Raw genomic sequence first — 25,498 nt, forward strand, 5'->3', positions numbered from 1 at the left:
TTTGCCCATCTCTCCAACACTTTTGATTCTTCAGAAATCACTTCACTATTCTTATTCCTGCACATGTTGGTCCTTGGTTGGAAGCCTCTACCCATTACTTTGACTGATTGATAAAATTTCCGTCTTTCATTCTGGGTATGTAAGTTTCCATTATCTGCTAACTGCCTTTTGAGGTATTCTCGTTTTCTTCTTCTAATAAGATTTTTTCCTTTCCGTCTGCTTGCCTTATAGATTTCTACATTGCCTCTTGTCACTCTTTGCATTACAGTCAGCCTCAGTCTATTTCTTTCCTCAATTGCCAGCTTACATTCTTCATCGTACCAATCAGCAGCCATTATCTACTATAATGTCCTTTAGTCTTGTCCAAACACCATCCAGAATTTCCTCTTCTCTATTACCTTCCTGCTCCCAGTTATCCAATTTCTCGCTAATTGCACTTTCATAAGCAGTCCTGGTCTGTGCATTTTCTGAAGCCTCCACATTCCACTTTTATTTCTTCTCTCCTCTGACGTTTTCGACCATAGATAATCTCTCCAACACCTTTGTCACTACTATACACACCTCTCACGAGTATGGTGAAAGAAGTTCAGTAATTTGTTGATAGAGTGCATCACTGCAGGTTATATAAGGTGTGTACTGCGACAAATGTAAGCCATTATCAGTTTCACCTTTGAACAGCCAACATGTCCTATTCTTTGTGTTCTGATATTTTGGATAAGCCGCAAACTCGCTCTATTGGTATTCAGTGCGATCTTGATAGTTTCTATTATGAAGCAAGGTGCAGTACGCCGAAGCCGCTGGAGGTGGAGGAGGAGGGGAGAGACGCAGGATTACCAAACCCGCTGCAGGTGGAGGAGGACAAAGGAGGATTTGAGGAATCCCCGCCGCGCCCGCCGCCGCCGCCGCTGAGGGGAGAGACAAAGCCTACGAAGAGAAAGAAGGTCAAGCGACTGCTAAAATTGCTACGGTTGATCTTCACTGGTTTAAACAAGATTGTAATCAAATTATTGTGAAAGAACTTGCCATAATTGATCAGTTTAATAATTATATTGTGTTCCATTTCAAATCGCCATTTGCAAAGACAGAATTGAGTGCAAAATTGTATAACGATGCAACATGGTTAGAACGTCACTATCATAAAATAAATGGGAAGATGGAGATTTAGAATACAATGAGTCATTAATACGTGATTACCTTGCAGCTTATGAGAAAATTTTCACAAAAGGAACTGAGAAAGCAAAGTTTTTAAGAAGATTGCATAGCAACGTACAATGCATACCAGAGGATTTTCCAAAACCTGATTTCAGCTTTTTCACTAGTTCATGGTGTTATGCTGCATGCAACATTCATAAAAATAATCCACCTTGCTGTGCGTTATTCTCTGCTCAACATTATAATTCTTTGTTGTTTAAAAATATGTATCAAACAAATAATTTCTTGTGCGAAAACAATCGAATGCAAAGTATGAAAATGGCTCCAATGTACACAAATTCACAGAAAAGAAATTTGCTCATTATGGATTCTTCTACAACGGAAAGGATCTACAGTGTGTTTATTGCCAGCATGCATTGAGACTGCATAAGCGCGTACATGTTGTCTATCGTCAATTGATGAAGAAAGACCGCTTAATTACTCTAATAATATTATATTGTATTAACAATATATTGGGCTAGGTCCAATCTTTCTGTAATAATTTGTTCTATCTGATTTTCTGTAAAGTTATGTTGTTTGGCTCCAATCCAGTTCATGTGAAATGAAACCGGGCATATGAGGATACGATGTCCAGGGCCACTCTGTGTATGAATAAATTTAGATAGTCTATGAATGGAGCCGAACATTGCAGTCTCATGACAGTACCCTCTTCCAAATTTTTAATTGCCTCAGCTATTTCATCACGAACGCTTCCCACAGCAACTCCCATCTCGTTTTTCTTAATAAAATCTCCTATATCATTTTTAGTTGCGTACTTTTCTGCAATTTGATTAATTAGAATAGCAATAGCATCTTTTGTAATGAATTGTTCAATACCATCCATGATATTGGCTTTTATTGCACTCGCCATTTCAGATAATCGTTTTTCAAACTCTTCCTTTGTTAATGAAGAACTAGTCAATTTCTGCAAAGCAGATTCTAAATATTGCTTATCAATTGACAATGGATGTGTTCCATTTACTTTAGTGAAAATTTCTGTACTAAGCTGTTTCAATTTAGTATTGAGATAGTTTCTGTCCAACACCTCCAAATTCTTAATTTTATCTGATATGGCTTTTAATTTCTCATCTAAATAAGCTTTATCAACTTTATCGTTGTTAATACTGAGCAACTGAGATGAAAAGCTGTCTGTTAAAGTTTTCACTTTTCCTAGAGCAGATTCTAAAGTTAGAGTTCTCTCTGCAATTTCTTTATCAATATTAGCACTGAAATTTTGTAATGAACTTGGAATATGTTCTCTTTCAATTATGCTCACTCCAATATTCTTTGTATTTTCCGAAATGAGTTTGGTTATTTGCAAATCTAAATAAAATTTCACAGCTTCACCGATTCCTTGTTGATTTATCGATTCAATTATTTTCTGTGTTATCAAGTCAATATCACATATAAGATTAGCAACAGCAGCCCCAGCACTAGCTGTATCAATTCGACCGAATCGATGTAGAGTCATCGTAACACTAAACAATTAGTTTTGCTTCTTTTAGCTCTTCAATTAAAGACGCGATCTCAATATCATGCCTGGTGTTGCCAGAAGCTTTTGAGGAATAGAGTAAATTTAATCTTTCCACTAATTCGTCAAAATTATCAAAGTATTGATAAATTCCATCATGAGAATTATTTTTTGCAAATTTCAATAAACCCCACCCCTTCTTTTTACTAATTTTTTTACTAGGAAATAACTTTTGAATCATTTGCGATTCAATTCCCTGATTTCGTTTAACATAGCCTCTTCGATCTAAATGTATGCCTGTAAGTGTTAAGATTTTTTTATACTTATCCAGATCTCTCTGATTATGAAGATTCGAGTCTGGTCTCGCACTGAATAATAACTCAAGTAGACCATGTGTTAAACGAAATCTTTCATTATTAATATCTATATAACCGTTATCGAATATTACTTGCTGATTTCCAATATAATACACGTCATCTTTAGAATTGTATGAAATTCCATAACTGATTGAATTATTCAATTTTTCCGCATGAAACGTTTTTAGATATTGTGACAGCACATCATCGTTTCTGCTAGAACCAAGTAAACTGTTTTCAAATTTAGTCGAGCTTAAAAAATTGTCTGTTGAACTCTCATAACTCTGCTCATCCTCCTCATTATCATCAATTTCCATACTCTCTTGTTCCTCTTTTACTTCTTCCTTTTTTGGTTTCACACCATGATTAGAGTGTAATTAGGAATCTTCGGATTGAAATGAAAAACATTTTTGATGAGGAGCTATTATATTTACAGCAAATCTTTGACATATTTACACTGAATGGAATGTATTTACAATGAGATATTACAATAGATTATTTTTCATCTAATAGTTGATCTTTACTAATATAACTAGGCATTGAAAATCCAATCCATTTCACTAGCAATCCTTTTTTATCACGTTTTAATATTTTTTCAATCAAATACACTTGTCTCTCCGATTCGTTTAATTGTGTTTTTTTAATTTCTTCTGCATAAAACCTACCACTAATTACTTCTCCGTTTAGATCTCACAAGCTATACGTTACAGGTTGAGAAGGAAATATAGAATGAATTACAAAATACTCTGCACTCCAGTTTATGTTATAGGATTTATCGAAAAGAACCCTTTTCTTTGAGATTCGTACAACATCTCCTAGCTTAAATTTCGGTTTTGAATTTTTCAATTTATATCGTCTATTGAATGCAGAATTCAATGACATTGAAACATGATTACAATCTTCCTTCCTCACATCCTTAGGTCTCATTCTAATGGATGAATGCGTTGTTGCATTATAATCACAAACCAAACTGTCTAGTTGCGATATCCAGTTTTTGGTACCATGTTCAGTTAAATATCTATAAATTTCTGCTTTAATTGTTCTATCAAACCTTTCAACTATGGAGGCTTCCTTATCACTAAAAACATGGTAATGTTTAATACTATATCTATCTAATAACGCTTTAACTTTTGAATTAAAGAATTCTGTTCCCTGATCTGTTTGGAACAGCTTAACTCCCTTATTTTTAGAAATAATTGGTTCGAGAGCGTTAAATACAGATTGGCTTGCCTTGTCTCTTAATGGTACACAATATGCAAATTTTGAAAAACAATTAATAACAGCTAAGATATATTTATAAACCTTATTAAAACGCGATAAAATTGACATCTCAATAAGGTCGGCTTGAAGCAGGTCTTTTTCACTTTTCAGTTCATATTTGCGAGTGGCATAGTTCACGAGCGGCACGCTATGAAGCTCTAAAGCTAGCTCAGATATTTACAACAGTCAAATCAGTGGTGTTGGATGATTGTCACGCCACATACTGAGCAATCAGCTTGAATGTTGAGACTACTCTTTGCGCATGCTCATATTCTTCACGAGACAGAGGTGTATCAGTTAAATCATTATGAAAACATTCGATGGGAGGAAGCGATGTTTCCGCGAATTTTTCGGGACAGCTCATGTACGAGTAAGGATATACTCCTTTTTTCAACAAGAGCTGTCTGTGTTCGCGAGGTGGATCATGAAACACCGAAAATAATCGTTTGAACTTCTTTTCCATGTCTGTACTTTCTACCAAATTACGCACCAATACTTCCAAGGATTCAGACATAAACTTGTAGGAATCTAAAAATTTAATTTTGCCTACTGAAAGTGTCAAAAATCTCTCTGAAGTATTTGCGATGCAGGAAATTCCTTTTTCACATTCACTGAGCGATTCCAGAATAAAATGCGAATCAAAACTGGAGAAATTATGAAAATAACACGAAATGTACTCCGCAGTACAAGCTGTTAAATTACAAGAAACATGTGCCGCACACAAGTAATTACCGGTTTCATGCGCGTGGTGACAACATTTAATATCGCTGTCTAAAAACGGTTCGGCACAAAGCCCGCAGTTTACTGAATTTTGAAATTTGCGCTCTTCACTTTCGGATAAAGCTTGCATCGGAATTTCTCGTTTCATATCCTCATACAAAATTTCACCGAGATCTGTAATTTCCTGAAGAAATTTCTCCATGATTTTTTTCGTTTAAACTACTCGATCTATGGAGTACAGGTCCGTAGGCGATTTCCCCGTTAACATCAATAACAATGAAACAATAGCCGCAGGGAATATGACGCGCCGTTTTCTTTGTGTAACTATGAGTAATTTCATCAGAATCGGATTCATCATCATCTGTGATATTAACAACATAAGTTTCTAAATCCGCGTAAATGGTGTACTTTTTCTTCAACGTCGCGCCTAGTTTCTTGAATTTAATTGTCTCTCCGCGTTTAGGATATGAAACACGCTGTGATTGAAACTTGGAACAAAGTTCCACATGTTTCATCAAATTTGCATTACCATCATAATTTTTAGATTTGTCCGATGTAAATCTATGGAAACAAAAATTGCAAATGTGTACTTGACCATGATGTTTTGAAAGGTGGGAGAGAGGACGTGATAGCCCGTTTTTCCCATTCGCGGTATTTACTAAACAGAAATGAGTTTTTCCTGCATCGCCTTTTAGCATTAAAAGATTAATATGGTGTTTACGCGTGCGGAAAATGCTTGTCACCGGGAAATTTACACCTCGCGTATTGAGTGTGTGAGCAAACTTGCTCAAATACTTTACACTCAAGTTGGAGTTCCTTGGCTTCTGATGGAAATACGCGAGCACTGACCATAGAAAGCATTTTTCGTCAGAGAGATTTTTCACATTTATAATACAATTTTTGTTTTTCAAAAACTGGGGTGTTTGAATGAAACTGGATGTGTAAATAGGATCAAATTTAATCACGTTCACATCCAGTGATTCAATTTTCTTTAGCACCCATCCACTCCCATGTCTTACGAAATTTTCGAAAGATGAGAGGATTTTTTCCACAGCCAAGAAAAAATGCTCATTAAAATCTTCATAGTTCTCAAGCACATTTAGCGCTATGTTGGAGTAACTATGTAGATTTATTAGAGATGAGACAGTCTCACCAACCTGCTTGTCATCCATCACCACTAATTTATACAGCAAAACATTTAATACTATAAACCACTTCACATTCCCATCATGGCGTGCCGCATGTTCCCTAATTATATCGAAAACTCGACGTTTCGACCTCTCAAGCACGTTGGTGATGTTGATATCCTTAGCTTCGTCATCAAGGGTGATGCGATGGCGGACTGCTGCGGAATTCACCCCACGTAGTCTGCGTTCCCTTGGCATGATTCTGAAAAACAAAAGAATAATGATCAGGATGAGATAGAGCACAACAGCATGTTTAGTTGTGAATTGTCATTGGTAGAAGAAGGGTGTGTGTGAAAATGATATCTCAAGATCACATAATGTTGTATGAAAGATTAAGATTATTATCTTTTGATAAAAGATGGTCGAAATCTTCTCCGCATTTGTCCGCGGAAAACATGGCAAAAGAGGGATTTATATTCTCATCTGCACCAGACATTGTGCGATGTGTATTTTGTTCAATTTGTTTGGGAAAATGGGAAGAAGGTGACATACCAGCAATAGAACATGCAAGGTACAGTCCGAACTGTAGAAGGAAAGATAATATAACAATTGAAGAGGAGAATTTCGATAATAATATTCTACAAGAATATGAAGAAAGATATTCAACTTTTAATTGTGTAGAAGATTCATCCGTTCAAGGAGAGTATTTTGAAAAGCATCATCATTTACATTGTGACTTTTGTAAATCATTATGCAATAAAGCAGAGTATTTTGCGAGAAATGGTTATTTCTTACATAAAAATCCATCCTATCTGCAATGTGTCTATTGCAAATATATTATCAAAAATCCATTTGTAAAGTGATACATTGATCGTTTTGTTTATATGAAGAGTGTGAGAAAGAAGAGCGGGGCTTGGATGTTCCGGATATACCGTATTGTAAAGATGAGGTAAAATCGCATGCATGCAGTATATTGTAGAAGGTTTTTTATCCTCCGAGGACAAAAATCCTTCCCTCCGAGGACAAAAACTGTCCTCCGAGGACAAAAACTGTCCTCCGAGGACAAAAACTGTCCTCCGAGGACAAAAATTGTCCTCCGAGGACAATTTTCCTCTCCTCCTCAGAGGATAAAATCAAAGTAAAAATGTACTTACATGTACTGGTTGATGCTGCGTGAATCTCCTCGAGTGTTCAGGTGTAGATAGCGGGCTATGGTACAGGTGTAGATAGCGGTCTATGCCTCCTTTCAGATTGATTCCTCTCAGGTGTAGATACCGCCTTTGACTCCTTTCAGATTGATTCCTCTCAGCTGTGTTGTCTCGACGAGAGCTCAACTGGTTATGAGGTTTGGAACTCGAGTTGAGAGGTGAGAAAATGCTGTGAAAACAATGAAATATTTAATAATATTAGAAATCAATCGAGAATGCTATTCAGAAAAGTGAGCCTCTATCTTGAAATGGCGTGAAATATTTAATAATATTAGAAATCAATCGAGAATGCTATTCCTCTATGTTGAAATGGCATGAAATATTTAATAATATTGGAAATCAATCGAGAATGCTATTCCTCTATGTTGAAATGCCATGAAATATTCAATAATATTAGAAATCATTCGAGAATGCTATTCCTCTATCTTGAAATGTTGTGAAATATTTAATAATATTAGAAATCATTGGAGAATGCTAATATGTTTAAGTGAGTTGACATGGGGGATTTCAGCTTCTAGCAGGTGTTTTCACTGTCCCATGCAGAGTTCTAGAAAAGATTTTTTTTTCATCTTCCAACACATGGATGCTATTTGAAAAATGATCGAGTGTCTTATAGGAGAGAGAATACTTACAAACCAATAACGATGTGGGAGCACGTGTTGTTGAGGAGGAATTTGAATTTTTTTCGCCTTGTAGCACACTTCGCTCTCGCTCACACGAGCCTGGAACAGAGAGAGAAACGTATGCTATATAAACAGAAGCGATGAGAGGAAAATTATCATTTACATCAGAGACAGATTCGAGTATACTTCACGATGAGTTCTCCATCAACATCTTCATACATCTTACCAGATAGCCCACCACAGCGCATCCTCAACTACTGGCAGCGGAAAGCTGCCCTCGCTGCTGAGTCGTCCACTGCCGCACCCACGCCCTCACCGCTCAGCGTGGAACCACCATCACCATCCAGGGAGATCATCATCGGGGACAGCCCTATTCAGCGCTTGGCTCCAGCACCTACCTGGGCACCGCGGCGTGCGGTGCTAGCTACCCTCTCGAACAACATCAAGCAGAAGCAGGTGAAGAGGAAGTTGGTGTTTGGGGACGAGCCTGAGGTTAGCGGGGAAGAGGAGGAGGAGTCTATCTACTCTCAAACAAAGGTTAGTTTCAACAAATATTATTAACTTTTGTATGCACAGATTTTTTCCGTGATTGATTGTTAAAAAATCTGTGCACATACAAGTCTTTGATTATTTGATACGAATATTATCTGAAATGATTAGAATGCAAGGAAATATTATTTGAACTGATTAGAAATGGAATTATTGTTTAAAGTAATCGATCATGCATCAATGTTAGCAATATTTCCTTGAAGTGATTAGAATGCAAAGGAAATATTATTTGAACTGATTAGATATAGAATTATTGTTTGAAGTGATTAGAAATGGAATTATTGTTTAAAGTAATCGATCATGCAACAATGTTGCCAATATTTCCTTGAAGTGATTGGAATGCAAAGGAAATATTATTTGAACTGATTAGAAATTATTGTTTAAAGTACTCGATCATGCATAAATGTTACCAATATTTCCTTGAAGTGATCAGAATGCAAGGAAATATTATTTGAACTGCTTAGAAATTATTGTTTAAAGTACTCGATCATGCATCAATGTTACAAATATTATTTGAACTGCTTAGAAATTGAATTATTGTTCAAAGTAATCGATCATGCAACAATGTTAGCAATATTATTTGAAGTGATTAGAAATTATTGTTTAAAGTATTCGATCATGCAACAATGTTATTTCAATAACTGATATTACTCACTTTATGCAGAGAATGTCAATTCGATGATGTCGAGTTGAGATTATGACAATAATCTGATGTAGAGATCAAGATCTCTAGTATGATCTGAAAAAAATAAGACACTAATCAAATATTTTTCAACAGAAATGAGCTGCGATGGACCATGACTCCTCACTTGCCCCGCTAATGAAGGAGGTGGAGGGCGCGGGAGAGTTGGACTTTGTCCAACTCATGAACAAACCTCTACCCAAACTGTGGATCCCGCTGAGGGAGTTGAAGGAGGATCTACCGTACCGCATCATCGGAGCTTGAGAGGACACCAATAGACATGGTCGACGTGTAATTTCAAAAATAAGGAATGCAGGAAGCAAATGTGAGGTGTATCTACCTCAAAGATTTGCTTCCTGCATTACCAGAGAAAAAATAGAACATTTAAACATCAACTGTAAAAATTATGTGTTGCTAGTAACACATAAGTTGCCAAATTGGTCGGATATAAAAATTGTTAATGCTTAACAATTTTTATATCTGTATACAATTCGTCGACCTATGTGTTACGAATTGTATAGATGTATGTATGTGTGAAAGTAGTGTTCAATAAATTGTAATATTGTTTCTATAAAAATTGTTTTCAATTCTTACCTGTTGTTGTTGTTGTTGATAAGTTCGTAATGAATAGTAGAAACACACAGAAGAAGAAATGGTTCAGCTGCTCTGTTGTGAATGATATTTAAATAAGGTGATTGGGTCTTTGATAGTTTGTTGTGAGCATGCTCAGTAGTCTTTACCGCTACACACACACACGCACACACACACACACACACACACACCACACACACACACACACACAGCCGTACAGCTAAGAGGCAGCGGCTTCTCGCTCGCTCCCTCCTACATCTGTTTTGGCACATGTTCCTGCAGATGTGGGTGGGCGTGCAATGTCAGCATCATTTCCCCCCTTTTCAAATTGCATTCACCTTTCAGATTATTTGCTATTCGAAATAATATTCTCATCATTCAAGCAATGTTATAAGCACATAGCAATCTGATACATCGTGTGAATTCATTTCCAACTCAATTGAAAATTCAACCAATTCAATTCAATTCAAGTTGGTGTATTGATTAATTAACCTCAGTTAATGTCCAACCATTGAGTTGAAAGGTAATGGAAAATGGTATGTAGGAGAAAGCAGAGTTCGAGGAAACGGGGTAAAGGAATCTTGAGTTCAGCGGCAAGAGTTTTTAAAGGTGTGTCAGGTTTGGCAGGTAATGTGACATCAACTATTTTAAATGAGGTAATTGATAACCTGGGAGAGGAAATTCATATTCCGGGATACGAGTATTGTGGGCCAGGAACAAAGGTTAATGAAAGGTTGAAGAGAGGTGATCAAGGTATAAATTCATTAGATAGAGCTTGCAAGGTACATGATATACTGTATACGCAAAATAGCGATAATAAAACTCGAGCGGTAGCTGACAGAGCTCTAGCAAACGCTGCATGGGACATTTTCAAAAATCCTCAAACACCCCTTGCCGAGAAAGCACTTGGCTATCTTGTTACAAACGTCATGAAAGCTAAAGCGGCGTTTGGTGGGTCTTTGAGAAAGAAGAAGAAGAAGAAGAATAAGAGGAGAAGTTATAGTAACGATATTAGACACAAAGCTATAGCTCAGTTGAAAAAGCATATTGCAGGAAAAGGGTATTTTTTGAAGCCTTTTCCTCAAATAACTGGTGGGGGAGAGTTTTAATTCCACCCCTACCCCCATCATCATATGGAGTGAGTTTATTCCCTCAAAAACAAGTGAAGAAACGTAGAACAACAAAGAAGAGTAGGAAGAAGACAAAGAAGAAGGTATGAATATTGAAGGAGAATTGAGTAATTATGATTTGATTGATTGGTCGAAATTATTACAGATTCAGCTAAGAGGCATATATATGCTAGATGCATTACCCAAAAAAATTCTAAAAAACGAGAATGCCATTGTGAATTTAGCAAGGGAAAGCGAGGATGGCACACATTGGGTAGCATATAAGAAAGTTGGCTCTAATGTTTGGTATTTTGATCCAATTGGAAATTTACAACCGCCATACAAATTGGACAAATATTGGAAAAAAGAAAATGGAGTAAATATATTTTATAATGTAGAGCACATGCAACCATTAAATAGCGATTTTTGTGGTCATCTTACATTATTGTTTCTTGCAAATCAGTTGTTATTAAGTGTTTGTGCTGAACACACAAGATGGTAGTTATTACATTGAGATCTAACACGAGTAACCTCTATGAACATTTACAAGAAATTATAGAATTGGATAAAAATCGTGAATGGGAAATTGGATTGATTGATTTTTCTAGTTACAATAGTATTGCAAACATTAACAAAGGAACAAATTCCAGCTTCAAATATGGCGATAGATTAATCAAGTTGGATACGGGTGCATATGAAGTTGAGGATATTATAAAATCTTTAAAGAATAAATTGAATATTGATGGGAAGAAGAATAAACTTATTATACGTGCAAACGCAAATACTATGAAGATTGAAATTCATTCTGATAAGCCTATTGATTTAACACATTCTGATATGATTGCTAAGATACTTGGTTTTGATAATGTTGTTTTGCAGGCAAATAAATGGCATTATTCCAAACATTTGGTTAACATAACAAGCGTTGACAGTATTGTAGTTGAGTGTAATTTAGCATGTCGCAGTTACTCTGACGGAAAACAAAAACATATAATCTACGAATTTTCACCAAAGGTTCCTAGCGGCTATTTAATAAACGAAGTACCATCACCGATTATTCATGTATCTTTGAATACGCATCGAATTCAAACTATTAATGTAAAGGTAACGGACCAAAACGGATCGTTTATTGATTTCCGTGGAGATACAATTACAATTAGGTTGCACATATGTGAAAAGTGATGGGTTATCTTATTTTCAACCCACGTTCGAATACGTGCATGCACAATCAAGTCATTAGAGAAAGGAACGCGATAGCCTCAACACCTAAAAACAAACGTGCTTTGTCGGCTAAAAGCGCGAGAATATTAGAAAAGTTTGGTTTTATAGTTTATTGGCGAAATGTTAGGAGGGGGAGCGGCAGCAATTAGTGAAATTCTGGATGTGGAGACAGACTTTCAGTTTTATAATGATATTACTAAATTCCAATTCCACACTCATACAGTTTATTCGGGACAGGAAATAAAAAACTCTGACGAGGCACGTATTGGCATAAATTCTTAAGATGTCTATTCTTTACCTTGTAAATCATTCATATCGATTGAGGGAACAGTTAACTGTACAAAACCGGGAACAGACCCGGGCGATGTAGCAGTTGCAGCAGACTATAAATTAAGCAGTAACGTAATCGGCAACCTTTTTGACAAAATACGATATGAATTAGCAGGTCAGCAAATTTCTAAATCAAGATTGATTGGATTAACATCCACAATTAAAGCTATTCTAGTGAAGAATACTCTCGATAAAAACACATATCACTTGGCTGGTTTTGACAGAGCAGGATATGAGCTAACGGATAATAAATTCACTTTCTGTGTACCGCTGAAATTAATCCTCCCGTTTTTTGAAGATTTTCAAAGAATAATTTCAAATTTGAAACAGGAACTCGTCTTATTGAGGTCACTGACAGACCTAAATTGTGTTGAGTCTACAAGTGGAACAAGCGTTAGTGTGAAAATTACAAAACTACAATGGAGAATGCCCTACATAACTTTAGAAGATCATGTAAGACTGAAATTTTTGAGACTGCTCGATGCTGACACTCCACTGAAATTAGGTTTCCGGCATTGGGAAATTTGTGAATTACCAAATTTGCAAAATTCACTTAACCATTCTTGGGCAGTTCGTACCACATCAAGTTTTGATAGTCCAAAATATGTTATAATTGCATTTCAAACTGATCGTAAGAATAAAATTGAAAACTCAATATCTAATTTCGATAGCTGTGGTATTTACAATGTTAAAGTATATTTGAACAGCGAGTATTATCCATATGAAAATCTGCTAGGTAAAAAGGAGGTATTATACCGCATGTTCCTGGATTTCACGCCCTTGTATTATAATCATACAATCAATAGCAAACTCGGAACAGAAATTGACTTTAAAACGTTTTGTGAATCAACACCGCTGATTGTTGTAGATTGTTCACACCAACCAAGTCATTTGAAATCATCGACAGATGTTCGTATTAGAAAGGAATTAAAATAGTGCAGTACCTGCAAATACTTCTGTGTATTGCGTTTTAATTAGCGATCGTGTGATGGAGTACACACCTCTGACGAGCATGGTGAAAGAAGTTCAGTAATTTGCGCACCGTCTATATAAGGTGTGCATTCTGCTCAATTTAGTTCATTATCAGTTTCACCTTTGAACAGACAACATGTCCTATTCCAATATCCCATTCACGATTTTTAGTTTAGTTGCTGCTTAGAGCTAGACCTGACAACACGTGTGGTGTGATCTTTTTTATACAGACACGAGCCCCTATAACACGTGCATCTCATCAATTTAGGAAGATAGATATATCTTTCTCTATTCCCCTCATTCGACACATGTCAAACATCTGGGAAGCCGTTAACATGCAGTGTTATGGTTTTTCAAAATTCAAAAAATTAACTTGTCTCTTGATGTCAATTTCATTTAACGAATTTGATTCAATTGCGAAGAATATTAAATTTTCAACAGGATGTCAAGATGTTGATTTACCGTTAACAAAAACAGAAAATGTACACTTTTCGATTTTATCTGAGATTTCCGAACTGCTCAATATTCTAGACAGCGGTCATCTACATTATGATTGTACAAATGATTCAGCATTATCTGTTGTTAAAAATTCCGATGAACTTTGGAAATGCTTGTACGATATTGCAGATAAAAAATGTAAAAGAGCTTAGATCATTGTAGAGATTCACTAGTATAGCATTAGATGTGAGAGAGAGAGAATTTCTCAATTCACTTCAATCTGTCAGTATAGCATTAGATGTAGAAATATGGATTCACTTTAATCTGTCACCAAGGGAATTTTTCCCTCTCTTAGAGATTTTTTTCCCTCATCTAGCATTCACTTCAATCTGTCAGTATAGCATTAGATGTAGAAATATGGATTCACTTTGATTTGACAGTAGAGAATTTTTCCCTCACTTTATTCATCCCCCTCATCTAGCATTCACTTCAATCTGTCAGTATAGCATTAGATGTAGAAATATGGATTCACTTTAATTTGACAGTAGAGAATTTTTCCCTCACAAAGGTAGAAATATGGATTCACTTTAATCTGTCAGTATAACATTAGATGTAGAAATATGGATTCACTTCAATTTGACAGTAGAGAATTTTTCCCTCACAAAGAGATTTTTTTCCCTCATCTAGTATTCACTTTAATTTGTCAGTATAGAGAGGGAATTTTTCCTCCTAAAAGGGGAATTTTTTTTCCCTCACCTGGGCAAGGGGAAGGGGTGAGAGAGAGAGATGTCTCTTTTCAACCCCCTCACCTCCACTGGGCAAGGGGAAGGGGAAATCTATTTTTAGAAAGAGAGAGAGAGAAAGATATATCTCTCTCTTTTCATCCCCCTCACCACCACTGGGCAGGGGTAAGGGGAAATCTATTTTTAGAACACCCCCCACCCTCCAGGCGGGGGAAGGGTCGGCGGGATGGACGAGGGGCGAGAGGGGGGAGGGGGTTTTGGAGCAAAAAAGTCAGTCCAATCTCCCAGTTTCTATCTACTCAGGCACCTTCCAAGTCCCCTTATGAATGTTTTTGTGAGGAAATCTGGTGCTAACTATTGAGAGGTTTTGCTCTGCTGCAAGTTGAGCCAGTAGTAAACCATTCTCATTCCAACTTTCATGCAAAGTATGCTGTCCTGCAATTCCTCCAAGTTGATCTTCCTCCCCAATTTTAGCATTAAAATCTCCAAGTAGTATTAGCATGTCATGTTTTGGGATTTTCTCACAAACTTGGCCCAGCTTATCATACAAGTCAGATTTAACCTCTTAATGTGCTTTCTCAGATGGGGCGTAGGCCGATGTAAAAGACATGTTTCTAAAACGTCCTTTTAACCGTAACTTGCACATCCTGTCACTAACTGGCTCAAATGACAGTAGACTATCTCTTAATTTTGATCTAATGAGAAATGCTGTTCCAGCTTGTCCTGTTCTTACTTCTGGCCCACTGTATAGTAAGGTGAATTCCTTCTTGTCAATCCTACCACTTTCCATCCATCTAATCTTTTGCAATGCGACTAAATCAATAGTATATTTAACAGTCTCATTTGCTACGTCCATCATGTTTCCTAGCTTTAACATTCCAAATGGCTACTTTAAATATGTGTTTCCGTTTCCTCAATCGATTTTTTTCTTATTTCCAATTCTGTTTCCGTTGTAGGCAGTCCTACTCCCTGGCTCATTTTGAGGATTCACAATACGCTTTTTTTTGACAGGGAGGAGCCCCTCGCCCAACTCCCAACCTGGAGGACCAGGTTATTTTTTCGGGTTTTCTCCCCTAGCCTTTGATAAGCCAATACCAAGGCAGCAGTCAATTTTCTGTTGGGGTTTTCTTCCCTTAGCCTTTGAAGGTCCACTGAGCTCCGTCCGCAAGGCATCAGCTTTTTTGCTGGTTTTGGTCCACCCCGGGTATTTGATTTTCCCGGTACCCCCTATATCTTGGAGGCATTCCCCAATCCGCCACCTAGGAAGGCGCCCGATAGGAGACCAGCAACTCCCACGGGTTATATGCATATATAATGAACAATATATTATATTCTTAAATAATTAACATTATTAAGTTCTTTCTAAATAATTCTATTCTATTCTTCTTGTTCTTCTAATGTAAAGCTGTTCTGGCAATAAAGAATCTTGAATCTTCTATAATATGTTGAACGTTTTGGTACTTTCTGGATAACTGAGCAATCATGATTGAATTCTTGAAGCTCCAATAACTTGAAATAACGGTTCATCACTCGAATGTGTTATATGTCAACTTAATCCAATAATCCAATAAAGAAAGTTATAAAATAAAATACAAAACCAAAATGAAGCAGTAGATATAATTCGAAATTGTCAAATTTGTAGCTATTTAAAAAACAAATCTATCCACTCATTTTTTATTCTATAATATTGATATTTTTTATTTTTCTTTGAGAATTATATTGATATTAATTATTTTTCTTTGAAAATTATTTTCTATTTCAATCAATAGGAAGCCGTGGCCAGAAGTTTTGAGCTAGAGATGACAAGACTGGACAGCCCGGATTGTTTTTTCAATGAAATTTCGGCCATTCTTGAGCCGAAACGTGATTTCCTGGTGAATGCACTGACGCACATTGGCATGAAGCCTGTCATTCCAGAAGGAGGATACTTTGTTGTGGCTGACTGGACTCCTTTAGGTCAGTTATTGGACTACTAACAAATTTATCACTTGTAGAGTACCGGTACTTTATAGACCTACAACATTCTTCTTTAGAAGTAACTGATTATCGTTTCTAGTAATTAATTAATTGAAAAAATCGTTAATGAGAAAGTAATGATCATCCTGACAAGACGTGCAACGTGTTACAAATATTTCACAATTCTCTTGGCTTTTGAATACTAATTTCTACATTTCTTTGGCTTTCACTTGAGTCAAAAAAATACATTGAGAGTCTGCTACTTCTTGTTTATCGACCATTATTTGAATATTGTGAAAAAGAATAGAAGTTAAATGTGATACTTGCATTTTTTAGAACTATTTCATTTTAAGAAAAGTGTGCATGAAGTTCAGGTATAGATAGTTCAGTAGATTCTTCATTTTTCAAGCATTCAAAAAACCAAATATTTTCTTTTTTGTGTGCAGAGTTTAATATTTTTTTCATTGTAATGATTCTTGGTGAAGACAAAGGGGTTTTCAACTCAGGAAATGACTGCCGTTGTTACTCAGTACAAAAATGAAGAAGTCAACCATATGTTCTAAAAATCTCTCAATTCCTGTCTCGTTTTGCTTTACAGAAAACTCCGTCAATCTCTCTAAGGAAACGGATAAGTACAAAGATTATAGATTTGCCAAGTTTTTGACAAAGAACATCAGTCTGCAGGGCATCCCAGTTTCACCATTCTACTGTAAACAGCACAAACCTCTCGCCTCCAATCTCATTCGGTTTTGCTTTATCAAGGTGAGCTTCGATATTATTGTCATATCTGTTTTCCTATTGATTCTTTTGAAACATCATAATATTTTGTGATGATTGAAGCTGAAAATGCATAGTTTCTATCTACAATTGTTCTACTTCCATATCCTGTGATATTTGTACTCAATTTTCAAGCAGTGTGGATTTTATTCACTCAGGTAAAGTCCTTTTGCATTATTTCCTTGAGAAATATATTTGTTAGTTTATCTCCAGTTGCAGGATTTTTCCATTTACTTGTAAAAAAAATACCATGATTGATAATTTCATCTTATAATTTAAAATGAAAAAATATTGTTTGATTGTTATAATTTCCGTTATATGAATCAGTGTGATGTGCTCGCCAGATATTGCGTCATTCTATTCTATGTTATCATTGTATAATAACAATCTTTCATATAAAATTAAATTTAATCATATAATTATTGAATAAAGTCTTCTATCAAGAATATACTATTCAAGCTTTGATCCAATTTATTCATTTATTATATTTCACAGCCACAATATCAAATTATTGATTGGGAGAGAATCAACAGGATAAACCCAAGACTGTTTTTCTCCCTGATTTTGATGAAAATAGTCCAAATGAGGTTATAAAAACACTTTTATAATAATCACAAAAATTTACTGTCCAAATATACATTATACTAAAAACTGGATTATACTTTGTATCTGGATTGATCAAAAAGATAAAACAAATTTTTATTACACTTTGAAATGCATTAATAAATTAAGCTTGAATTCCTCTAGTGCCTCCAAATTCAAATTACATTCTTCAGAATCGATTATATTTGATAATGGCTACTGACTGATGGATTGCTGATAACAATCTGTGATCTTTGATTACAGAAAGATGAAAATCTCCAGAAAGCTGCTAAACTTCTCCGGGATTGGAAGTCATCGAAACTGTAAACTTTACTGAAATAAATCAATCAAGTGCATTTTACCAATTCTATCAAACCTTATGAGGTTAAAGACTTATATATGTCTATCAATTATGAAAATGAAAGTAAACATAATGGGAAGCTACAGGTTGGGTTCTAAACAATTTTATTATCACAGACTGTACAGATCCTATGCATCCGTAGCCTATAACAGATGTTTATTATCTCTATCAGAGCACCAGCTTTTGTCTAATTTTTGAAATAATGTACAACTTTAATTCAAATTGTGTGTGAATAGTATAATATTAACATTCCATTATGGATTCAGAACCAATAATTGTTTTGGCTATTTTTTCTTGCAAATTAAAATCAAAAAGACATTCACGCTCAGTTCAAAAGTTATTTAAACAAAAGTTTTTGTAGGTTGCACTATTATTTCTGTGTGTCATTTGAATAAAATAATTATTTATGCTTTGTTAATTTGAGAAATCTAGAACAAATAGTTTGTTCCACTATCAGATTACGACTATTTTTCTTTCACAGTATGGAATTTCAATTCCATTCAACTGTATTTGTGATAGCTTTCAAGTTCATTTATTATATTTTCAAAATAAATATATTTTTGTTGCTATGCCTGCAGTTCATTTATCCTTTCATATATTCCATCTTCTATTGTATAAGCGTTTCTATGCTTTGTAAATATCATTCATCAAATATCTATTTTTTAATCTGAAATTTTAAGCTGAAGTAAATATTATGAGTCAATGACCTTTTGGTGACTGTTTTGTGGGCATACAATGAGTCCGGGTAAAATTTCATAGTAGAGAAATGCTAGTGAATATGAGTATTGTCGATGTATCGGAAGTATGTTGTGGTATGATAGGTGAGAAGTTTTTCTACTGAGATATGGTCAAAAATAAATTATAGTGGATGGGTTCCTGAAATAAACCTAATAGAGGAAGATCCAAGCGATCCTGAAGGAATGGTGGTGAGAGGCAGTATGTAAGTCTCCTGATGGTGATTATAGATAAGGATTGTTTTGACAGTTGAGATAAGCTTCGAATGAAAATTATAAATGAATACAGTAATAATAAAATTATTATGAGGTGTAATTTTAATGTGAATACCTTGAACCAATATCAATTCGCTTGAAATTGATCAGTTGCGACCTGAAAACTCTGACACCAGACCTTAGCCAGCCAGGCCACTCGATATTATTATTATTAATTAGCTTGAAGACATTTTCTGTTGCGACGAACATTTAATAACGCTAGGAACCAATAACTCTATATTAAGATTCTAATAATATTCTATTCTTATAATTATATTCTTAGATTTATTTCAATCTTAGATCAATCTAATAAAATGATTCATAACTTATTTGCTCTACCAGTGATGCACAATAATTTATTCATGTCAATTCCCTTGATATGAACAAATCATTCATTGTTGTCTGCGTTTTTAAATGATAATCAAACACAGCCTTATTCTATATTTGCAATATTCTTGTCAATAGATGTATCCACTGTTAGGCCTATCACTATAAATGGAATACTTCATAACGTGCAGTTCAACTAGATTTGAGCTGGTTGACCTCGACAGATAAGAGTGTATAGAATAAAATAGAATGGTGGCTTCAAATGGGTAAAATATAGGCTACTGCAGTACCGACTGCAACTCTTCCCATTTGAGATTCCCTTAGCGAAATGCTCACCGATTCTGCACTGACATAAAACTTGACTGGCTGATTTTATTTTATTTTAAAATAAAACCAACGCGCTCTAAAACCGTTTGATATGTGGCATTTTCTACCACTATGTACCCTTGATACCTGAATCTGCATCATAGTCTATTTCTTTTATAGTCCATTTAGAAATACACTTATCAAAATTGAATTGAAAGGTTGAAGCTGCGAGAAGCAGTGATCGAAAAGACGTGAGAAGCAGCTATCAGAAGTGAGATGCTCCGAGAATTATTATTTTTAGAATTTTTGTTTGTGTGTTGTGGATATGCAATGAATTCATGAACAATAGTATGACGATACGAGTCTCCTACAATTATAGTCATTCATTGTGATTAGAATAAAAAGCATTGTTACTTTGATAAAAAATCAATTATTCTTTTTTTACAAACTCATTACCACATTCATCCATTCACATTCTTATCTCTCAAGACACTGGTAGCCTATTCGATAATTAAGAGCGAGATAGACACATTTTTTCATTTGCGATAATAGTTGGCCGATATTTTATTGCTTGATTTTCCTGATGTTGTATAAATAGTTACTGACAGATTCTCTAGAACTTAGTTGAGTACGGTACCGTAGGTTCATCAACATTTTAAAACAGTTTACTTGTGACTATGGCTTCCCCGAGCGGTGAAAAATTTAAACTGCCTGGTAGATTTAGAAATATATACTTGTCTGTCTAGTCTCTTTTTATTTTTAGTTTTTTGTTGATTCATTTTCATTCAGAGTATTTATTTCGTAAATATCTTCACAATTTCCAATGTATTATTGATGAAAATGTGTATTATTATTCATTTTCCAGAAACCATAAATACCGCCTCAAATGGACCAATGACATCAGCAGACTGGGTTTTGGATCCAGAAGAGCTCGCATCGAAATTTAACTCAAAAACCAAAGCCATCATTGTCAATACATCTCTCAATCCCATTGGAAAAGTATTCACTGTGGAAGAGTTAACAGTCATTGCTAATCTGTGTAAAAAGTGGAACACGCTTTGCATTTCGGATGAGGTTTATTAGTGGCTCACTTACCAGTCAAGTGAACATGTGAGAATAGGTAAATTATATTTATTTGTATCTCCACTGAACTTACAATAGCGATATGAAGGAACTGAACAATTCAGAATTGAAGGAATTGAAGGAATTCCAGAGCAGCAGGATAAAAATTGAAAGCAGATCTAAGGTCAACATCTAGGCTCAATAATTGACAATCTACACAAATAAAAATACAGTTAATAGCCTAAGATTGAAAAGTTTGGAATTTGTAGGTTGCTGCAGGATTTTGTGTTACAAAATTCACAGCCAACACAAACACATTAGTTGTGATGTAGTGTATAGTAAACTTCAAACAATTTGTCTATTACATTCTTACAGTACCATATTCTAATATAGAGTGGATTGTGAATATGAAATGTATTCATGGACAATAGTATGACGATTTGTCTCCTACAATAATAATAGTCTATTCATTGTTGATAGAATAAGAAGCACTTGTTACTTTGATAAAAAAACAATTATACTGTAGGCCTACAAACAAACTCACTACCGTACCACACTCATTCATACACATTCTTATCTCTCAAAACACTGTTATTTGAGAATTATGAGAGAGACAAACACATTTTTTCATTTGCGATAATAATTGAGAGATAATATTTTATTGCTTGATTTCTCAAATGTATTAAATTAATAGTTGCTGACTGATTTTCTAGAACTTTCTTGAGTAGGCTTATTAACATTTGAAATAATTTATTACTAGCGACTATGGCTTCCCCGAGCGGAGAAAAGTTCAAACTACCTGGAAGATTTGGAAATATAGGAAACAGTGTATGGTGAGTTTTAATCTTTTTTATTGAGTCATTTAAAGATGTGTCAGGGTCAACGTTTTGATAGGAGTATATCATATCTTGAAGCCAATAATATAGCCACAGAATTAATAATAGCAGATTTATTATAATCTAATTAATTATAGGAGATTTCTCTGCTTATAACCTTCTGACTTGCATAATGTTAGTATAGTTTTGACTTTGTCTATTTCCAATGTTGCTTAATGACAATAAAAAATTTATTTATTTATATATTTATTCATTCAATTCGATTTATTACTTGTCATGGCTAAACAATGGTAAGCATAGACAATTAATAGTCACATACATTCAAATTTTAACACTCATTTACAAAGTAAGACTAGATAAATTTTTAAATTGTGAGAATATAATATTTGAAAACTTATAAATAATATGTCAGTTTCAACTCATACTTTTAAAGAAACAATACTCATGAGCAAAAGGTAGAAGAAAAAGCATTTGCACATTTTTATATGAATAAGCTTTACCTTTTACTCTTACCTTATGCTCCTAAACTCAGGAGCAAATGCTCACGTATTTCAAAGATTTTTCATCAGCTGATTCGCTTTTGTAGCCTTACTTTGTTTTTATATCTCACGGAAGCGCTAAAATAATATGCACGTAGGGGGCACCGCTTGTGTTTGCGTCGTCTGCTTTTTTTTTGTTTGGCAGTAAAGCCTGCAGCTGCAGATAGGCAGGTGGTGCTCAAAACTTGAATTCAATCATCACGACACAAAAGTATCTCAGTAGCACATGTATCTCAGTAGCTCTGTGTATTCTATCATTCTGTATCAATATCATTTCATTGCTTCTCAATATTGAATATTTTGTTGTATTTTTTGACAGAAAAGCCTGCAGATAGGCAGAGAGTACTCGAACATCAAGTACTCGAACGAGACAGATGCCGGACTCCCCGCCTCACTGCTACGCGGCTCCACACTTTCGCTGTCTCTGTCTCGCTCCACGGCCAGTCTGCCGGCCGCCATAACGCCCTCTCACTCGCCCGCTCCCTCCCCCTCCTCCACCGTCAACGGCACCAGCGCTCCCACGCACACACACTGGCCTGCGCACACCACACATCTGCCCAGGTATGTTAGCAATCCGATACGAATTGTAAAGTGTTTGTCTGTACAAATACAAGGTACTCTTTCTCAACCTCCGATTGGCCATAATTTTTCACTACTCATTTAACTTGGCCTCACAGTACAGGCGCAATCAAATGGTCCAGTAAATGAAATGTTATAATTTCAAATACCCACCATACAAACCTGACTTTTCCATTACTAACTTATACCTTTCCACCAAACTCAAGACATATTTTTGAGGCAGAGCTTACAAACTAACAAGGAGCTCCAATACTATAATTGTATTGTTGTATAATAGTTCTGAATGATTCAATAAATAAATAAATGATTCAATAAATACAACAAAATAGCTCACTTGAACTCATTTGGCGGCAGCATTTTATGAAGAGGGGTTTGGTTGGCTGGTCCACTGCTACGACAAATGCCTCAACCATCACGGCAATTATGTTGAAGAATAATCTATATTATATTATAGAGAAAAGAATAATTTATTATTAAACGAAAATCCAAATTAAATGCTGTAATTCACTCCGAATTCTTCTTTAGATTATTATGACAAAAAATAGTGTACGTTACTTGGACGTGAATGGTCTCTTGCAGGGCTCAAATGAAATTCTAGTCTCGGCTGACGCCTCAACTAGAAACATCATTCTCGCCTGCAAAATGCCACTTCCCGTCCTTGTGACGTAAGATACGATTTTATTCTACGTATTTTTAATTTCATAAAATACTTTTCACTCAATGAATTTCAAGCGTAAATTTGTTGTTGTTTTGTTGTACAGGCCACCAGAAGACATTCCAAAGCAGATCTACACCAATGTACCATTGAAAGAGCGCAAGGTGTCTCCAACTACAATGTGGGCCCGACGATACCCAGCTTTGCACCCCCACCTCCGCCGCTGCCTAGGAAAACGTGACCCCACCCCTCCCTACAAAATGGCGGAAACTGTCATGATGACGCTGCTTCTTCTTCCTCCTTTCCATCTTCGTCTAGCTGTCGTCAGCAACAAGCACTGCTATCACTGCAACACTGTCAGACCAATTTACCTAACGATAGAAGTCGGATTTGAAATGTTGACAAGATGGCCGCCCTAAAAACTGAACTTGGAATGCTGACGAGATGGCCAACTTGATTTGTTTTGTTTTTCTAGATTATGGGTATTTATATTGAATAATTAAAAATTGTTCCAATCGATGATTGCTGAGTGAATTTTGTTTGAAAAAATAATTTATTGAAAGATTTGCTGTCGTTTCATCATTATTTTGAAATTTTTCTAACACTATCATGAAGCTCGCTCAACCGGCAAATTCAAATTCAAGTAATCAACCGGCAAATTCAAAAGCTGTTTTCTATCTATAAACTGAAATGATGTACTATTAAGGTAACTATAATAATAATATTGAAAATCTATCAAGAAACTGGATATTTTCTTGTTTTGGCTTCGAATATTAAAAATAACTAACAAATAGATGTATCCAAGCAACAAGAATTTGTAGTTTTGAAGAATTTCAAAGCTTTCCCGTACATGTTCAAGTCGATTGATATTAAAGTTTATTTGCCAAATAAATTCACGGAAATTTCTACAATCACAAAATAATAACAGTAATAAACTTAACAAAAGTACAAAATTTTAGAAGTATACAGTGGGCCTACAATATAATTAACAAGATTATGTGAAAATATTAAGTAAAGTGTACCTAATAATAAAATTTTGGCTCTACTGGCAAAAGTAACACTTGAGCGCCAGTAAGTTAGTGAGTTCAATTAAATATTAATTATATAATATTATGTACATGTACAAGTACAAGAAAATAAGAGTACAAGTTGAAAGAGTTAAGTTGCTATTAAACAAAATTAACAGAAATAGAATAAAAAAAAGAAGAAAGAAAGACATTGACAACAAACAAAGTAATCAAGTAGTATTGACGAAATAGATATTGTTTGCTCTCACTAATTTATCAAATTCATTTTTGAGTTTTTTTTTTTTTTGAAAGGACAGGCAATAAAATGAATTGGGATTTTATTTGTGAAGAATTCCATAAATAATGCTAAAACTGAGGTTTTTTTGACTGTCAATCTAAAAATGATCTATTATATTATGAGTTGTTCACTGTTGGGCGTAAATTGCGTGGGTTTAGTATTAAACGTACGGTAAGGCTTTCTCTATTTTTATTGATTTGAAAATATTATGCTCTTGACAAACACTTGCCATATCGTTGGTACTTCAAACTGAATAAACAATTTTTTTCTGGGATACAATCTAGATCTCCCAAGGGCTGCCCTGATTATATGCTTTTGCAAAACAAATATTCTATTGAAGTGGGTGTCAAAAGTGCCTCCTCAAATTTCTGTACCATATTGGAATAGAGAATGTGCATGAGCATGATAGATCGTCCTTATTATGTTTACGGTATGTCATCGAATTATCTTATAAAATACAAATGGCTGGTATCAACTTTGATACTAGGTAGTTAACATGAAAATTCCATTTCAAGTGACTATCAACTATATTCCCAAGTATTTTATAGATTTCTTCTTTTTTCATTGCTTGGCATATATCTGTGCATAAAGGATTCTTTCCTTTATTATAATCGTGTACCGGTATGTGTTAAT

The 25,498-nt window shown here is 35.1% G+C and overlaps 2 protein-coding genes across 3 annotated transcripts; both read left to right on the plus strand.

Moving 5' to 3' along the window:
• The first annotated feature begins 3,636 nt into the window (after nt 1-3,636).
• LOC120355271 (kynurenine--oxoglutarate transaminase 3-like) lies at nt 3,637-18,836 on the plus strand. Its single transcript, XM_039443618.1, has 5 exons — nt 3,637-3,642; nt 10,773-10,774; nt 16,361-16,547; nt 17,146-17,309; nt 18,171-18,836. The coding sequence occupies exons 3-5, from the start codon at nt 16,391-16,393 to the stop codon at nt 18,231-18,233; spliced, it is 384 nt and encodes a 127-aa protein (XP_039299552.1). The 5' UTR covers nt 3,637-3,642; nt 10,773-10,774; nt 16,361-16,390; the 3' UTR covers nt 18,234-18,836.
• Nucleotides 18,837-20,490: 1,654 nt separating this feature from the next.
• On the plus strand, nt 20,491-24,295 carry LOC120355270. Of its 2 annotated transcripts, XM_039443617.1 has the most exons (5): nt 20,553-20,603; nt 20,755-21,009; nt 21,712-21,784; nt 22,646-22,887; nt 23,667-24,295. In XM_039443617.1, exons 3-5 carry the CDS (start codon nt 21,782-21,784, stop codon nt 23,977-23,979), a joined length of 558 nt encoding a protein of 185 aa, XP_039299551.1. In that variant the 5' UTR covers nt 20,553-20,603; nt 20,755-21,009; nt 21,712-21,781; the 3' UTR covers nt 23,980-24,295. The 2 variants fall into 2 exon arrangements, with proteins under 2 accessions (XP_039299550.1, XP_039299551.1); XM_039443616.1 differs by having other exon boundaries at nt 20,491-21,009.
• The last annotated feature ends 1,203 nt before the right edge of the window (nt 24,296-25,498 follow it).

This window comes from Nilaparvata lugens, chromosome Y, assembly GCF_014356525.2.
Source record: "Nilaparvata lugens isolate BPH chromosome Y, ASM1435652v1, whole genome shotgun sequence".
NCBI lineage: Eukaryota > Metazoa > Arthropoda > Insecta > Hemiptera > Delphacidae > Nilaparvata > Nilaparvata lugens.